Source organism: Lutzomyia longipalpis, chromosome 4, assembly GCF_024334085.1.
Source record: "Lutzomyia longipalpis isolate SR_M1_2022 chromosome 4, ASM2433408v1".
Lineage (NCBI taxonomy): Eukaryota > Metazoa > Arthropoda > Insecta > Diptera > Psychodidae > Lutzomyia > Lutzomyia longipalpis.
In genome coordinates, this window is record NC_074710.1 from 21123774 (window position 1) to 21138867 (window position 15094).

Sequence of the window (15094 nt, forward strand, 5' to 3'; positions counted from 1 at the left end):
ATATTTTGGATAAGGCAAAGCTTGCGCTAAGTTTTCTTAGCGCAAGCTGTAAGAAAAGAGAAAATGACAAAGTGTTGTTGGTCAATTTTATAGCAATAGGAGATCAACCTTTATACTTACTTGTCTTCTTGGCGCAATTATCAGCCTCGCAAGCGCAATCGCTGCTGTAGGTCTTCTGAGTTCCATCTTCGTAGGTACAACAAACTGGAGCATAAATTGCTGTGCAGATTGAGTTGCACTCTGGCTCAGCGGGCTCAGCTTGGCATTCGCCTTCGGTAACAGTTTCACATTCTGAAGAAAAATAAATAAATTTTATGAAAATGCGACAGCAAAATTATAAGAATGAAAGAAGAAAAACAAAAGTTGTCCGCCATTTTGAAAGATTTTTTTTTGGTTATAAAAGAAATAAAAATCTTTTCAGTAACTGTAGATTTTTAATAAACTTACTGGTGCTCAGCCTACATGTTTCTACATCAGCCGCACAACTGTTACCATAAGTTTTCTTAGTTCCATCAGAATAGGTACAACAGACAGGGGAATAGATTTCAATACAGGCCTTATCGCATGCAGCTTCACATTCTCCTTTAGTTTGACTATCCCAAGCTGTAAAAAAGGATTTAAAGGAGGTTCTTTAAAGGAAAAAAAAAAAGAAAATTCTTTTTACTTTTTCCAGTTTGACATCTATCATTGTTAGCTGCGCAGGCATTTGAGAACGTTTTCTTAGTTCCATCGGAGTAGGTACAGCAAACTGGATCATACAGAGCTGTGCACATCTGAGCAGTACAAGCTACTGCAGCCTCTTCTTCAGCTTGTCCTGATATAAGAAAATATTTTATTTAAACGAACAGTTTTAGAATCCTTTAGAGACGAAATTTCAGGAAAATTAGTTGAAGTCTGGACTTAGCGAAAAATTCAAAAATTTCTTGGACATAGGGCCTTATTCAGCGACTAAGAAATCCTTGAAATCTTTGAATTTTGTACTGAAATTTCAAGATTTCAAGCGAATTTCAAGGGTTTCTTGGTCACTGAATAAGGTCCATAATCTGGGTTTTATTTAAGTTTTTCTACTTGACTATTCCATTTTTCTATCAAATACCATATTTAGGGGGAAAATCGTCAATTTTCTTTCAAAAGAAAATTTTTTAAACGGGATTGTAATCAACATTTAGGTTTTGAAAAAAATGACGCCATCTTTTTTACGCGATTTTGACTCACATTTTCATTTATTGCAATAAATCTACTGAACCGATTTAGAAAAAAATTTGAGACAATCATTTTTGGAGAACAGAGAAAATTTTAAAAATGGTTTTGTTAGAATCGGATAAATTTTCTTTGAGTTATTGAACAATTTTTAAAAAAAAAGGAACCTAATTTAAAGATTTCCCAGAAATTTCATTAGTAAAAGTCTTAGATGATTCCGAAATAGTTCTTTTAACCAGAAGTTTTATATCTAAAAGCAGTTCCTATCAGTACCTAGACAACTATTTAAAACCGAAAGAAATGGGTTAATTCAATGACTTAATAACAATTAAAAGAATAAAATGATTGAAAAATTCTAAATGTTTTCCACTGTCTAACAAACTCACCATAAGACACAGCAATGAATACGGTTACAAAGCACAAAAACACTTTCATTTTGACCTTTTTCAAGTAAAACTTCACCAACAACTGATAAAAATTTCCAAACTATTTAACATTTTATATAGTTGTTCCTTCATATAAGTAATAGAAGGAAGTTGATGAGTTATTTACGCAATTTACGCAAGTATTTAGGTAAAAAAAAATTCCAGATAAAACGAATATTTATTTAAATTTTTGCCCTGGATACAGATCATCACTAATATTTAATTAAAATACGCAAAATAATTCTAAGAATCGCAAATATCTTTGCTCTTCTTGGTTTTTTCCTTTGAATAGATACGTAAGAATGTGATTTGGGTTATTTATTTAATTCATATTGTGATAGCTTTGAAAATATTTCATTAATTTATGAAGAAATTTTACGCAAGAATTTTCTTATGAATAGAATCATTTCTGTTTCGTGAAAATAAAAACTTCTTAAGCTATTCTTACGCTCTAATTCAAGAGAGAAAATTTTCTTAAAAGATAAAGATTTTTTTTAATTCGATTCTCTCATTTTTTATTCAGTTTTGTTGCATATTACATAAAGATAAAAGAGAGAACATCAAGATTGAAGAGGATACTTGATTAGTGATGATCGTGTCCGTGTTCGGGATCGTGTCCATAGCCATGATGATGACATTCTCCCTTAGCTTCTTCCACGCATTCTAAAAAAAAAACAAATAAGAAAATTAAGAAGAATTTAAAATAAATAAAAAATTCTTTTTTGAAGATCTTTCGCAGTAAAACTTACTCTTTCCTGCCTTGCAGTTAATCATTTCAGCCTCACAGGAGTTGTGGAAAGTTGTTGCTTCCCCATCAGCATACACACAGCACACTGGCTCATGATCCTTCTTACAGTCTTCTGGGCATTTTTCTTCAGGTCCGTAGGCGTTCACTCCTAAAAATACGTTAAAAGATTTTTTTTTAATCGTGAATGAAGTTTAATTTGGAGCTAGGGGTTCTAGGACAAAATTCCTAATTACCAATCAAAACGGAAACGCAGAGAACAGCGAAAAACACAGCCAGTTTCATTTTCGGATCTTTAGATTTTCTTTACTTTTGCACAAGTTGAATTCACAAGATTTACTCACATCTAGCTCTTGGCTTTTCAAGCCTTTATATACTGCTCTAAGAATCATAAAAGTTTTGTTTTATCCCCAATGTTCTAAACCTACGTCATTCTTAGTATTCTATTTAAAAAAGTTGTTTAGCGTAAACAAATCATTTAAGTAGAGTTAAAAAAAAACTTTGGGTATTAACAAAGGAGTTTCTTCATTTTGAGGTTTAGTTTTTATTGACATATTTCACTCCATTTATTTTTATTTTAACTTATTTCATATTCAATTCATTAATTTGTCCGATCTATAAGTTTAAAAGCCAGGAATAATTTTTTTAAAAGCCCACCTAAAGTTTATCAAACCAAACTTTCAATGGACATTTTAAGTTTTCAAAGTTAGACCTAATTTGTTTTAATTTAACTTCGGGTCAGATCAAGCTTCAGATTTTTTAGGCTAGGTCTAAGTTTTTAAGTAAAAACTAAGTTCTTTAAGTTAGGCCTAAGTTTTTTTTATGCAAGGCTTAAGCTTTTTGGTCTAGCTCAAGAAACTATGTAATACCTAAACTAATTTAGGGCGTTTAGGGCTTAGGAGGCTTAGTCTAAAAAAAAAGACTAAGCAGAATTTGGTAGTATTTGAATTTCACCCAGAATCAACGTCTTTGCTAGCAGTTTGATCGGCCATCTTTATTATTAGGTATTTTAAAAAATGTACAAAATCGTTCAAAATCCATTTCATTTGTTTTTTTCTACGAAATATGGTTCAAAATTTTTCAACCTGAATTAAAAATTAAAATGGAGACAATTAAAAAAAAACTTTTTGGCTTTTTTGCTTCAAAATGCATGAACTCCTTTGAAGCCTCAAAATATAGGTCAAAATGGACGCAAAATGGGCAGGTAGGACATTAAAAATGAACACATGGGGATTTCCTATGCCATTAAAACTAGTCAAAGCTAGTTTATAGTTTCAATTTCTTTTTTTTTTATTTTTCTTAAGTATAGAACAACAAACAATTCATCCATTTGGAATTGGAGTAAGAGTTTGATGAGTAATATAATATTTTTCTCTCACCTAAAGACACTAAAGGTTACACGAGCCGATGTTTTGCTAAAACTCTGACTTTTTGCCACCAACACCTAATCAAATAAATGGGAATCACCTTAAGTTTTCGCGCTACTTTTTTCCCGGAAAATATTAAAGAATCTCATTAAATATTTATTTAATAAATAATGACATGTTGGGATAATCGAGTGCGCAGTATTAATGGAAATTTCCCGTAAAAAAAGAAGCTTCCACTAAAATGTGTTTTCCTCATTTCCTTAATATGTACGTGGAAATGCAAATTTATAGTTGTTATGTTTGTATAAAGAAGATTGGGAGAGAGCAGGGTAAAAGAAGTCACAAAATGGTTAAGGAAAAGCTTAGAAATATCCTATTTTGCAGCGAGATAGAGCAAAATGGTTAGAGGAAGAGTTCCTCTGTTCCTAAATTACAGAAAATTATATTTGCAATAAATAAGATTTCATCTGTTTAAATATTTTATCCGATATTTAATTCAGGCGGTTTTAGGCAGTTTGTTAATCACCTAAAAAAATTCCTTTATAACGAAGAAGCTCCCACAATTTCTTCAATTCAGTTCTTGAGTGCTTCTTGTTAAGACATAGAAAAAATATCTCGGAAAAATGAAGTATCTTATCGTTTTCTTCTTAATCTCGGTCTTTGCTATTTCCTTTGGTAAGAAAACATAATTTAATAAACAAAATTAATTTGATATTAGCTTGTAGAGTGAATTTAGTTATTTGCAGTGAAAACCGTTTCTAATATTTGAATAAAAAAAATAAAAACTTTATTTAAAAGTGAACCAAAATTATTGTTTAATGAGAAAAAAGATTTTAAAGAGAATACATTATCTTCTAAAAATTTCAAACCTTTAACAGTTACGAAGCTCATAGTATAATCTAAGTTTGTAGTAAAGAGATTTAAAGATTTAAGCCAAATTTTCTCATAGTCTTGACTAATAAACGCGACTTAAACCTCAATTTTTCCAAGACTATTCACTCGATAACGTTGCTAATTGCTTGCAAGATGAAATTCAGAATTTTGCAAAGTTTAGCAAAAGGATTTCTCACCTAAAATAACAGTTTAATCTCATTTAAACCTGCTAATAAAATTTTATAACTGATTCAATTTTTCAGGATATGACGCCATTGAGGATTGTGCAAGAATGTGCCCAATGAACTACGTGGATACTTGTGGCATTGATTCTCAAGGCAATAAAATGACCTTTGGCAATCAGTGCGCTCTTGGAGTCTACAACTGCTACCACAATACAGGTAAATTGCGTAATTAACGTTATAATATCTGTAGAAAATTCATTAGGTTTGTTGGCATTGCCAATATGGCCATACATTGAGAAAACATAACCTAACATTTTGTTAACGTTTTGAATTAAAAAAAAATGGTTTGCATTACACTAAATTAACCGTACAGCCATAGAATTATCAATATTTCTAATAATTTTCTTTCTTCTTTATCAGATTATGCTTACAGGGAGAACTACGCTGATTGTGAATGATATGTTGATCATCACTGATAAAACAGCTCAACCTCTGTATGAAACAGTTGCAAATAAAACAAAATTGAAGATATCAATAATTTTTTATTCAAATATTAAAATAAATACAGAAGGCAAACCCCGGTTAGGTGAATTTTTTGAGAAAATGCATAAAAATTTTAAGATAAATTGCCCTGAAATATTCCTTTTTCTTAATATTCATTTTTTTTGTCTTTTTGAGGTCATTCTGACTGTTCTTGGTGCTTTTTAAAATTATTAATCCTTTATTGATTTCCAAGGAATTAAGTGCGATTAATAAGGTATAAAAACGTTGAAATTATAATCATTTTATTTATGATTTCTATTAATTCTCATCGATGTCATCAATATATTTATAGTTTTTTTATTAGTAAATTGTACATAAATTACAAAATAATTTCTATCATTTAAGTAATTAATTTCTTAAAAATTCTTAATCTGACGCAAGAGAAAATTCTTTATCTCAATTTCCCTAAAACTTCTAATCCCAACCAACGGTTTTTGGCGGCTTTCTATTTAAATGTGGCGCCAAAACTTATCAGCCATCAGAAATTCTGGATAAAACGGATAAAATGATCATTTGGATAAAACTTCACTTGCTGCTTGAGCGAAGAGAGGGCGCTTCCAGCAGTGTGGTGATGCGTAATGGCCGATTGTCATTTTGTTGGCTGTGTGTGCAAAAAGTACATTTTCGTGTAAAATCCCGTGAAAATTCGCATGAATCATCAGGAAAAGATATGCAAGGATAAACTGTGAAATATTCTAAGGTGATTCCCTTTGCGAATTTCCCGTGAATGTGGGTGTAAAAGTGAAAAATGCTGATTTAGAGGTGCGACGCGTCAAAAAATTTTGCCATTTAGAAATTGGGTGGAAAACTTTGTGTTAAATATGTGAAAATCCTTCATTGTGCATTGAAAATTTTCCAGCGTCATACGTAGGGGTGGTTTTTCCGGAAATAACGGTGGTGTTTGGGAAAATTGATTGGAAATGGGTATTGGAGAAAAATTAGTTGAAAAAAAATGTCCGATTGGTGTTTGAGTTGATGGCCGTCGGCTCTCCTGGGGGCGCTGGTGGCACCAAGGGGAAGCGTTCAAAACACAAACACATCAATGCGCCACGTAGCGTCGCCCTGTTCGTACATCTGAGTCACACGCATACTACGATGGCGTTTGCGTGTGTTTGTTGAGTATTTGTTTTTGTACTCCGCTCTCTGTGACGACACGAAAGTTGCAATAAAAAAGGTCATTTCAGCGACTTTTCGGGCGTTTTTGGGGCGCTCTCTCGCCGGACGCGGCTCACTTAGATTTCCAACAAGTTTATTTCAACACCAAATGGGCGTTCCGAGCGTTATTTTCGCGTTCATTTTGGCGCAACTGCCACGGCAGAAGGGATCGTAAAAATTATAAATAAAAATATTTCTTCCACTATTTTCTCTCTCACAGCAGGCAAAAAAGCCTCCAGAGAATGCCCCAAATTTTTGTTGTTAGAAAAGAGGTTTTGCTCATTCGATAAGCAAGAAAATTTAATAAACATTTCTTGCATTTTTTGCATTAATTTCTTTGAGGATTTCGCAAAGTTTTAACGCGTTCTGAGAAGTGTAAAGAAATTACAAAATTGCTTAAGAAGAAAAGAAACATTCATGGTAATAGACAGAAAAAAATAAACACTCCCGAGGGGTATTCATTGCGGGGACAGGTGTACAAATTACTTACCTAACTCTTTTTGGTTGGTTAGCACTTCTTTACGTGCTAGACGCCGATTAGCAATTCTTGACATATTTTTACGCTGTAAAAAATTGTCAGGAAGATTTTTTTGACATTTACCCGGCTGGCCCAATCGACAAAAATGATCTATTTCAATTAATATTTTTCTTCCACCTTGAATATACAAAACAATACTAAAATTAAAAAAAAAAAAACAACACTAGATACGTACGTAAATAGCTGGAAGAATTCTGAGAAATTAATATTTTAATTTGACGTGTAGAAAATTAATTAAGTCAAAAATATTTTGCCCGGCTGGCACGAAATCAGGCAGACTAATTTGTAGATTTTTTTATGTTATCAAAACACTGTAAAAAAAATTTTAATACAAATGATCTTGGATTTTGCTACAACTTTCGAACATTAAACGCTAAATGATTGGTGATTTCTAGTTTTTAATATTACAGAAGAAAAAAGTTTTAGGGTTTTTTTTACGCTGAAATAACCTCAAATCTAGAGGACTACCAAATCTTTCCAGCTAGGTAAAAACTTATAACAATTTTTTACACGTAACGTAAAAAATCAATTCAATCAAGTATCTTCACCCGGCTGGCTCGAAAGCAAACTACTCACTGATTTGTATGTTAACAAATCATTAGAAACAGCTAATACTTTTTATTACCTTTTTAATTTATAAACAAACAATATACCTACTTTGGTTTTCTTGTTTTCAGTGGGTTTTCTTAACTTTTTACGTTGTGCTGAAAGTTATTTTTTGGTTTCCTGTAGTCCAGGGAAAAAATCTCTTATGCTTTGCGTTGTAATTTATTTTCAATCTGGCGAACTTTTTTCAGTCATAAATGGGACAATTATTAATTATTACCCAATTTTACCAGCCGGGTAAACAAGAATAACTATTTTTTACACGTCGCGTAAAAAATAATTCTGAGCACTAAAATCATTAAAATTTAAGATAAAAATTACCCAATGCCAGCCGGGTAAACAGGGGTACATAATATTTTTTTACACGTCGCGTAAAATAATAGTTTCTGAGAATTATAATGATAAGAATTCAAGAAAAATTAATTTCTGTTTATAATTGAATGGATTACAAGTTAATAAAACCCAAATATGCTCTATTCAAATCAACCTTGCACCGAATTTCCACTTTCTGAAGTAAATTAATTTAAATTACATCTACAAATTACATTTTTATTGTCTACCGATCACTTTCGGGGTAAAACCGCGATGCAGGGTTTAATTTAAACGTTTATTCGTCATGAATTTGAGAATTTCAATGCACAATGGGGAAGGATTTTATGTACAATTGTATGCCAAATAAAATTCTTTGATTTTGGACTTATTTCATTCAAAAATCAATAATTTTTCCCTTTTTAATATTCTTGAAGAAAAGCTTTTTGGTAGTCTTTAAGTTTTATATATTCTTTGAAGCTTTCTTCGTACATTGCGCATAATATCCTTTGGAAAAGCTTTCCACTCAAATAATAAAAATTCTCTAATTTTTTCAGACGTAAAACACATTTTTGAAGCTTGAAAATTCCTTGAATCAGAAGCAAAAAAATAATTAAAAAGAAGCAGAAAAAAGAACAAAAAAAGAAATCTTAGAGGATTTAAAAACTTTACGGAAAATCATGCGGAAGCCACCATTTTTGGTGCAATGCTCCTGGACGTGTGGGAAAGGCGAAAGTCACTGGCCAGGCGAGGTTTAGGCTTCATCGTGGATGCGATGACGCGCAAAAGGAGACCAGCACGTGCGTGCAGTAGAGTCCCGAAGGAGGCAGCAGCAGCAAACTATGTGAAGGAAACATTCTACGAATCCCTCATTGAGACACGATCGAGCAATAATCGGGGATTCGTGGGCAAAGTGGCGAAGAAGAATTGCTTAGAGGTGGACAGCAGGGGGGAGGAGGTGGTGTACGAGAATGGCCCATCCCTGCGTTCGAAGAGAGAAACATGCAAAAGGATTAACTACACGGAACCTAAGGATGACGAATGCCTGATTGAGCGACGAAAAGGGAAGCCCCTTTACAAGGTGATCGATAAATCCATGTCGTACACAAAGCAACACGTACACACGGGCAGGGATCGTTTCCCCGGACGCCCAAAACCCAAAGTCCTCTCGAATCTCGTGGCGAAGATTAAGAAGAGACGCAAAACCGAATTGTCCGTGTTGAGTGATGAAGCGGACAATTTTATGTTTCCCCGGACAACACGAGATGCCGACACGGAGGACATTGACACAAAGATTGAGATGCTGAACCATGAAATGGGTGAAACAGCGTCAACAACGCGCAAAGAAGTTGCCGCCGCCCCGCCCAATGGCCTCAGACCCAGCAGACGGAAGAGGAATCACGTCAATGCCAGTGCCGAAGGGGCAACAGAGCGGCATCCTGCGCCGCATGATGTGGAGGTGAAACAGGAAATTCCGGAGATTCCAAATCTCACGCGAATCATTGGGATGGATGAGGTGGTGAGGCATCGATTTGCCTTCGAGAGGGTGCCAACGACTGAACCGTGGTACGATGCATTCCTGCGGCAGGACGAGGGGCGTGAGAGGGTGTTTGAGTACTACGGGAGTACGGCTTATCGGAAATTGCCATTCGAAATGGGTCCTCTGCCGCCGCTCCCCGCGAATTGTTGCACCCTTGCGGCGTGTTCGAGTAAAACGCCGGCGGCAACGAAGACGTCAACGGAGACAAAGGAGGAGCCCAAGAAGACGAAGGAGGACCCCAAAGCAGTTCTTTCGGCTGCGAAGGTAAGAAAACAAAAATTGTTGAATTTAAATGGGAAAAAAAAATTTCAAAAGAAGATTTAGAAAGATCTTGATGATTCCTAAAATATCTTTTTTTTTATTCTCAGTATTTTAGCTTTTAAAGAATAATAGATAATGAGAAAAATTAAGAATTGTTCTTGTTAATCGCTTTTACAGCTTTTCTGAACTCTTCTATGAAACTATAACCTAATGTTAAGAAATCTGAAAATTTGGCATAACCCTTTAAGGTCCATTGGGTCATACGCTGACCCAAAGACTTAATTTTGAAAATATTTAATTTTATATTGTTAATTTTTCAATATTTAGTCTAAATTAGTACAAGATTATGACTTTACAATCCCTGATCATTTTATGACCACAAAAGGACATCCCCAAGGACTCACAGGATCAGTGAGAACGAAAAATTGAAAATTTTTTGAGTTGGGATTTTTTGCCAAAAATGTCTTATTTGAGCTCAAAGGAACCCATAAAAATTATTTTTAGTTCAATCAGCTCACTAGATTGATCGCAGACCTGAAAGAGTTAAATTAGCTCGACTGTTTTAAAATTCAATAAAATAAAAAAATGGTCTTATCTTCGAGTCCTTTTATAAGGAAAATATTTTCTCTTTTTCTGTCAGTTTTTTTTTCATTTTTTTTTATTTTATAAAAAACCTCTTTTTTGATAATTATTATTTCCAAAAAAAACAAATATGCATGTTTCTTCTGCAGTATTTTTTTTTTTTAGATTATTTTTTTTACTTCAAAACTTTTTAATAAAATTTCTCTTCTGATGAGTAGGTATGCGTTACAGTTAATAATTTTTACGTCCCACGTGACAACTTAATGGTCTTAAGTTAGATCTAAGTTTTTCTATATCAGGTTGAATTTTTTTAAGCTAGACTACTTTTTTTTACATTAGGTCTAATTTTCTTAAGACATTCCAAAGGTTTTTATGCAAGGCATTCGTTTTAGGTTAGTCTTAATTTTTTTTAAGGTCAGGCTTTTAATGTACATATTAAAGTTAGATTAGCCTGAACTGGAGTGAATGCGTCTTAAAAGTCTGACCTAAACGAAGTAAGGTTCGGTTTAAGACTCTTAAATCCTGCCTAATAAACGGCCTAACTTTGTTAAGTCAGGCTTAAATTTTTAATTCAATTTAAATTTTTTTGCAGTGTTACACAACCTACCTTAGAATTTTTTAAAGCCTTTTTTGTAGCCTGACTGAAGCCTTGTTTAAGTAACATTAGGCTTGATTTAAGAAAGATTTGCTTAATTAAATTGGATGATGTTTTTTTCATAAAAGCAAATTAATTCTTCGAGATTAAAAAAAACTTTATTTTTAAAAATATTCTCTTTTTTACGGAAATTATTTGTTTAAACGATGTTGTATAAAAAGAAATTTTTTTAGAGGATTGTTTCTATAAAAATATATTTTTTTACTACTATAAATAATTTTTTTTTAATTCTTTGGCAATTAATTTAAAAGAAAAAAAAAACTTTTTTAAATTTTTTAAAAAATCGTGAATCAAAAATTGATTAATTATAGTTGATTCAATATTTAGTCAATGTAGATCACACACAATTGATAAACTAGATTGTTTAATCAGATTTGATCTGAGATTGATCAATCTTTGGTCAATAATTGATCAAACGACTGTCTAAATGAATTTATCAATAATTGATCAATCATAATTGGGCATTTATTGACTCAATCATGATTGAGCATTTATGGACTAAATCTTAATTGAGCATTTATTGAATCAATCAAAAATTTAGCATTCATTGTCTCAATCAAAATTGAGCATTTATTGACTCAATCATTTGTAAAATTGAAAATTTCTAATTTTTTTTAATAAACTTCTTTTTGCAACAGAAACGCCATTTGCTGGACACAGAGTACCCACGGAAGAGTCCGCGTGAGCACGCCTCAACGCTGGCCATTCTGAGTTGTTTGGTGCAGCAGCGGAAGAAGGAGGAGAGTGCCAGTGAGAGCGACAAGAATGGGGCGTGCAGCGATGGGAGTGAGTCGGTGGTGATGAAGGAGAAGAGAAAAAAGACTGCCTCGCCAAAGAGGGTATCCCGGGACTATGTGAGCGTGGCGCAGCTCAATCGTGAAATTGAGGAGCTCCTCAGTGATCCGACCAATGAGAGCTTCGAGAGTGTGGACTTGAGTGTTCTTGATGCGGAATTTGTTCCACTCAGTGGGGCAATGCCGGATTTTGTGGATTTGGTGGCATCTGCTGCGGAAACTGCGACGGCAGATGGCGCTGGGGCGGCAGAGTGCGCCAACGCCGCGACGTTGGCACTGAAGAATGGTGGGACAAAGAAGCGCAAGAACAATAGAACGGGATGGCCAAAGTGTAGCAAGAAGGCACGTGGGGTGAGGAAGAGCACAAATAGCGATGGGGTGGTGAATGTGAAGAGTGAGGACTTGTGCGGGGCTGTGGAGGCTGTATCGCCGGATAGTGAGATTTTTACGGTTTCCTCGTCGACGGAGAGCCTCCAGAGTGGGGCGTTGAGTGATGATGTGGACGCCAAGACGGCGGCAACAAAGGACAGCGATACGTTGAGCTTCAGTGCAAAGAGTTGCTTTATAAGTGACGACCCCGAGGAGGTGAATGGGACGACGACGCCAAGTGAAGAGGGCGGAGGTGGTGGGGGGAAGACAGAGAGCCCAAGCCCGTTGAGTCCGCGGGAGGATGATGAGGAGCGCCGGGGGAGACGGAGGAATTTCTATCAGCCAATTATTGCACTAAATCGCCTCGATACGCAACTTGTCTTCAATTCCTACAGTCTGAGGTCATCGGCTGTGACCAAGGAGACCAAGAGGGTGCCCAAGGGGAGCCCAAAAGGGCGAAAGACACGACGGGGAAGGAAGACAACGTACAGATAGACGCCTAAGAGGTAAAAAACAAAACATTTGCAAATGAAGGAAAAGGAAATAAAGAAAAAATCCTCCAAAAGGAATGGTCTGGCCTTAGAGAGTCCATTACACAGGGAACAGCACAGAGCCAAACTCCTCCTGAGGTCCCTTTGCGTCCTGCATGAAAAGGAATTCTAGCTCACAAGCCAAGTTGGCAAGACGCAATGATTAAAGAAAAAAATCTCTTATATCACACAATATTTAGCGAGTTCTTTTGTATAGAAAAAAATATTCCTTCATCGTTTTTTTTCTACCCTATATGTATTCAATTTTTTTTAATTAAAAAGAAAAAAAAAGATTTACAAAAAAATATTTTATATAATTTAAGATTTTTATCTCGCTATGTTGGTATTAGAAAAAAGAAAAAACAAAAAACAAAAAAACCATCTCTTTTCCCCGTGAAAAAAAAAATGTGAAGAAAAAACCTTTTCTCTCAAAGCCTTCAAAGAAAAACTTAATGGAAAAAGGATTTTTTTTTGTAAAAACTTTAATTAAAAAAAAAAAAATATCGTAAGAGTTTTTATGTAAAACACAAGTATTCTTAAAAGAAAAAAAAGGAAAATGTAACAATTTAAAAGGAAAAAATAGTTGTTCTCTACTTATTTAAAAAGAAATTAAAAGAAAATGGAAAATAAAGAGAAACTAATCAAGTGTGGAGAAACAGGGATGATTTAGAGAAAACAAAAAAACTGTAATATATTGATGAAAAAAAATCACGAGAGAAGAGAATTTGTGGGAAACCTGTCCAAAAAAAAATCGTGTAAAATAATTGAATAAAAAAAACTCATAAAAGAATAAGAATTTGTTTTAATCCTTTAAGGTTCATTGGGTCATACGCTGACCCAAAGACTCGATTTAAAAAATGTTTCATTTCGTATACTTATTTTATGAATATAGGGATACAAAATATTACAAAACTATGTCTAACCACAAAAGGACATCTCCAAGGATTCACAGGATCCAGAAGGACGAAAAACCGAACATTTTTGAGTTAAGATTTTTTGCTAAAATTGTCTTATTTTAGCTCAAAGGAACCCATAAAAATTATTTTTAGTTCAATCATCCCGCTAAATTTATCGCGGACATGAAAGGGTTAAATCAAACCTTTCATTTGAGTTCAATTTCATCAAAATCGGGCAAGCCGTTCCCGATTTTTATCGAAAAAACACTTTTGTTTAAGCGGCCATATTTGCTAAATACGGCTTGACCGATATAAATTGATTGAGTGAAAATTGACTCAATATTGAATCAATGTTGGTCCTCATAGTGGGTCAATAAGATTTGACCTGAGATTGAGATTCATCTATATTCAGTCAATTATTGATCAATCTGAATGAAAAAATTGCTCGATTATTGATCATTCTGATTGATACACAAATACTGATCAATCACTAAAAATCAGTGCTGCGTATTCAAACTGTTTGAGATGAGATTGAGTAAAAATTAAGCATTTGGTGAATCGTTAATAAAAAAAAATATTCATTTCAAAACATTACGCTCCAGGGGCGAACCCAGGACTTTTTAAAATGCAGTGTCTTAAATTCTTTGTCCTTCAGATATCAGAGAAATTTGAAGAAAAGGTAAATATTGTCACGGCATGACCAGAAATCGCCCCCTTTTCTGTACATAAACATTAAAACAATAAATGACGAAAATGTGAAAAAAAAACCGGGCGAAAAACCAAAAATGCTTGATATGGGATGCCCTCGAGTGACGACACATCGAGGACATCCAAATAAAAATTTGACAGCGCCACTCACCACACGTGAGCGCGCGCGCACGCGTGACATCCTTTGTCCGCTTATTCAAGCTCCGGACGTCGAAGCGAGAGGTCATAAAGTGCGTGATGGAGAGGAGAGTGCAGAACGAGCGCCCCCAGGGAGGATATAAGGGACAAACCCACGAGGAAGAGCATCATTCATCTGTGGGAGATCCACAAGGCCACTTTGAGGAAGAAGTCGCTTACCCATCCGGAAGATTTGTCGGAGAGAATTACAACAGAGTGCTTCAGCCAAAGCGCCCTCGAAGACCGCAGCCAAGACACTCCCTAAGGAGTAACACATTGCGAGTAGCTACCACAGTTTTATGCGCTATTAGAGACTTTAAAATACAAATTAACAATTAGAAGTGAAATAAAAGTTTAATTTAGTTAAAGAAAACTTCATAAAAACAGATGAAATAGAAAGTTCGTTATTTGGGTCTTCTAAATCTTTTCTTGAGAAGGGAAAAATTCTGTTCTATGAGAAAATGTCAGAGGAATCTTATACCACGGTCGCAGGCACACCAGGGCCTTCCACGGTCAAAAACACCGCCGGGTGTTGAAAAGGAAGTTCCTAAGATCCCTTAGAAGCTTTCTGATGCAATGGGCAGGATGGCTGCACAAATTCCAGCCACTTATAGCACTTTCCGGGAAGCACTTCAA

The 15094-nt window shown here is 34.6% G+C and overlaps 2 protein-coding genes across 2 annotated transcripts; one reads left to right on the forward strand and one right to left on the reverse strand.

Annotated features, from left to right (window-relative positions):
- Positions 1-26: 26 nt before the first annotated feature.
- Positions 27-1635, reverse strand: LOC129795241 (ovomucoid-like). The gene is made up of 5 exons (XM_055836327.1): positions 1587-1635; positions 665-814; positions 448-603; positions 121-291; positions 27-46 (listed from the first exon to the last, which is right to left on the reverse strand). The coding sequence occupies exons 1-5, from the start codon at positions 1633-1635 to the stop codon at positions 27-29; spliced, it is 546 nt and encodes a 181-aa protein (XP_055692302.1).
- A 4273-nt stretch (positions 1636-5908) lies between these two features.
- LOC129794828 (uncharacterized) lies at positions 5909-13125 on the forward strand. Its single transcript, XM_055835712.1, has 4 exons — positions 5909-6100; positions 8504-9750; positions 11623-12653; positions 12714-13125. Exons 2-3 carry the CDS (start codon positions 8653-8655, stop codon positions 12640-12642), a joined length of 2118 nt encoding a protein of 705 aa, XP_055691687.1. The 5' UTR covers positions 5909-6100; positions 8504-8652; the 3' UTR covers positions 12643-12653; positions 12714-13125.
- The last annotated feature ends 1969 nt before the right edge of the window (positions 13126-15094 follow it).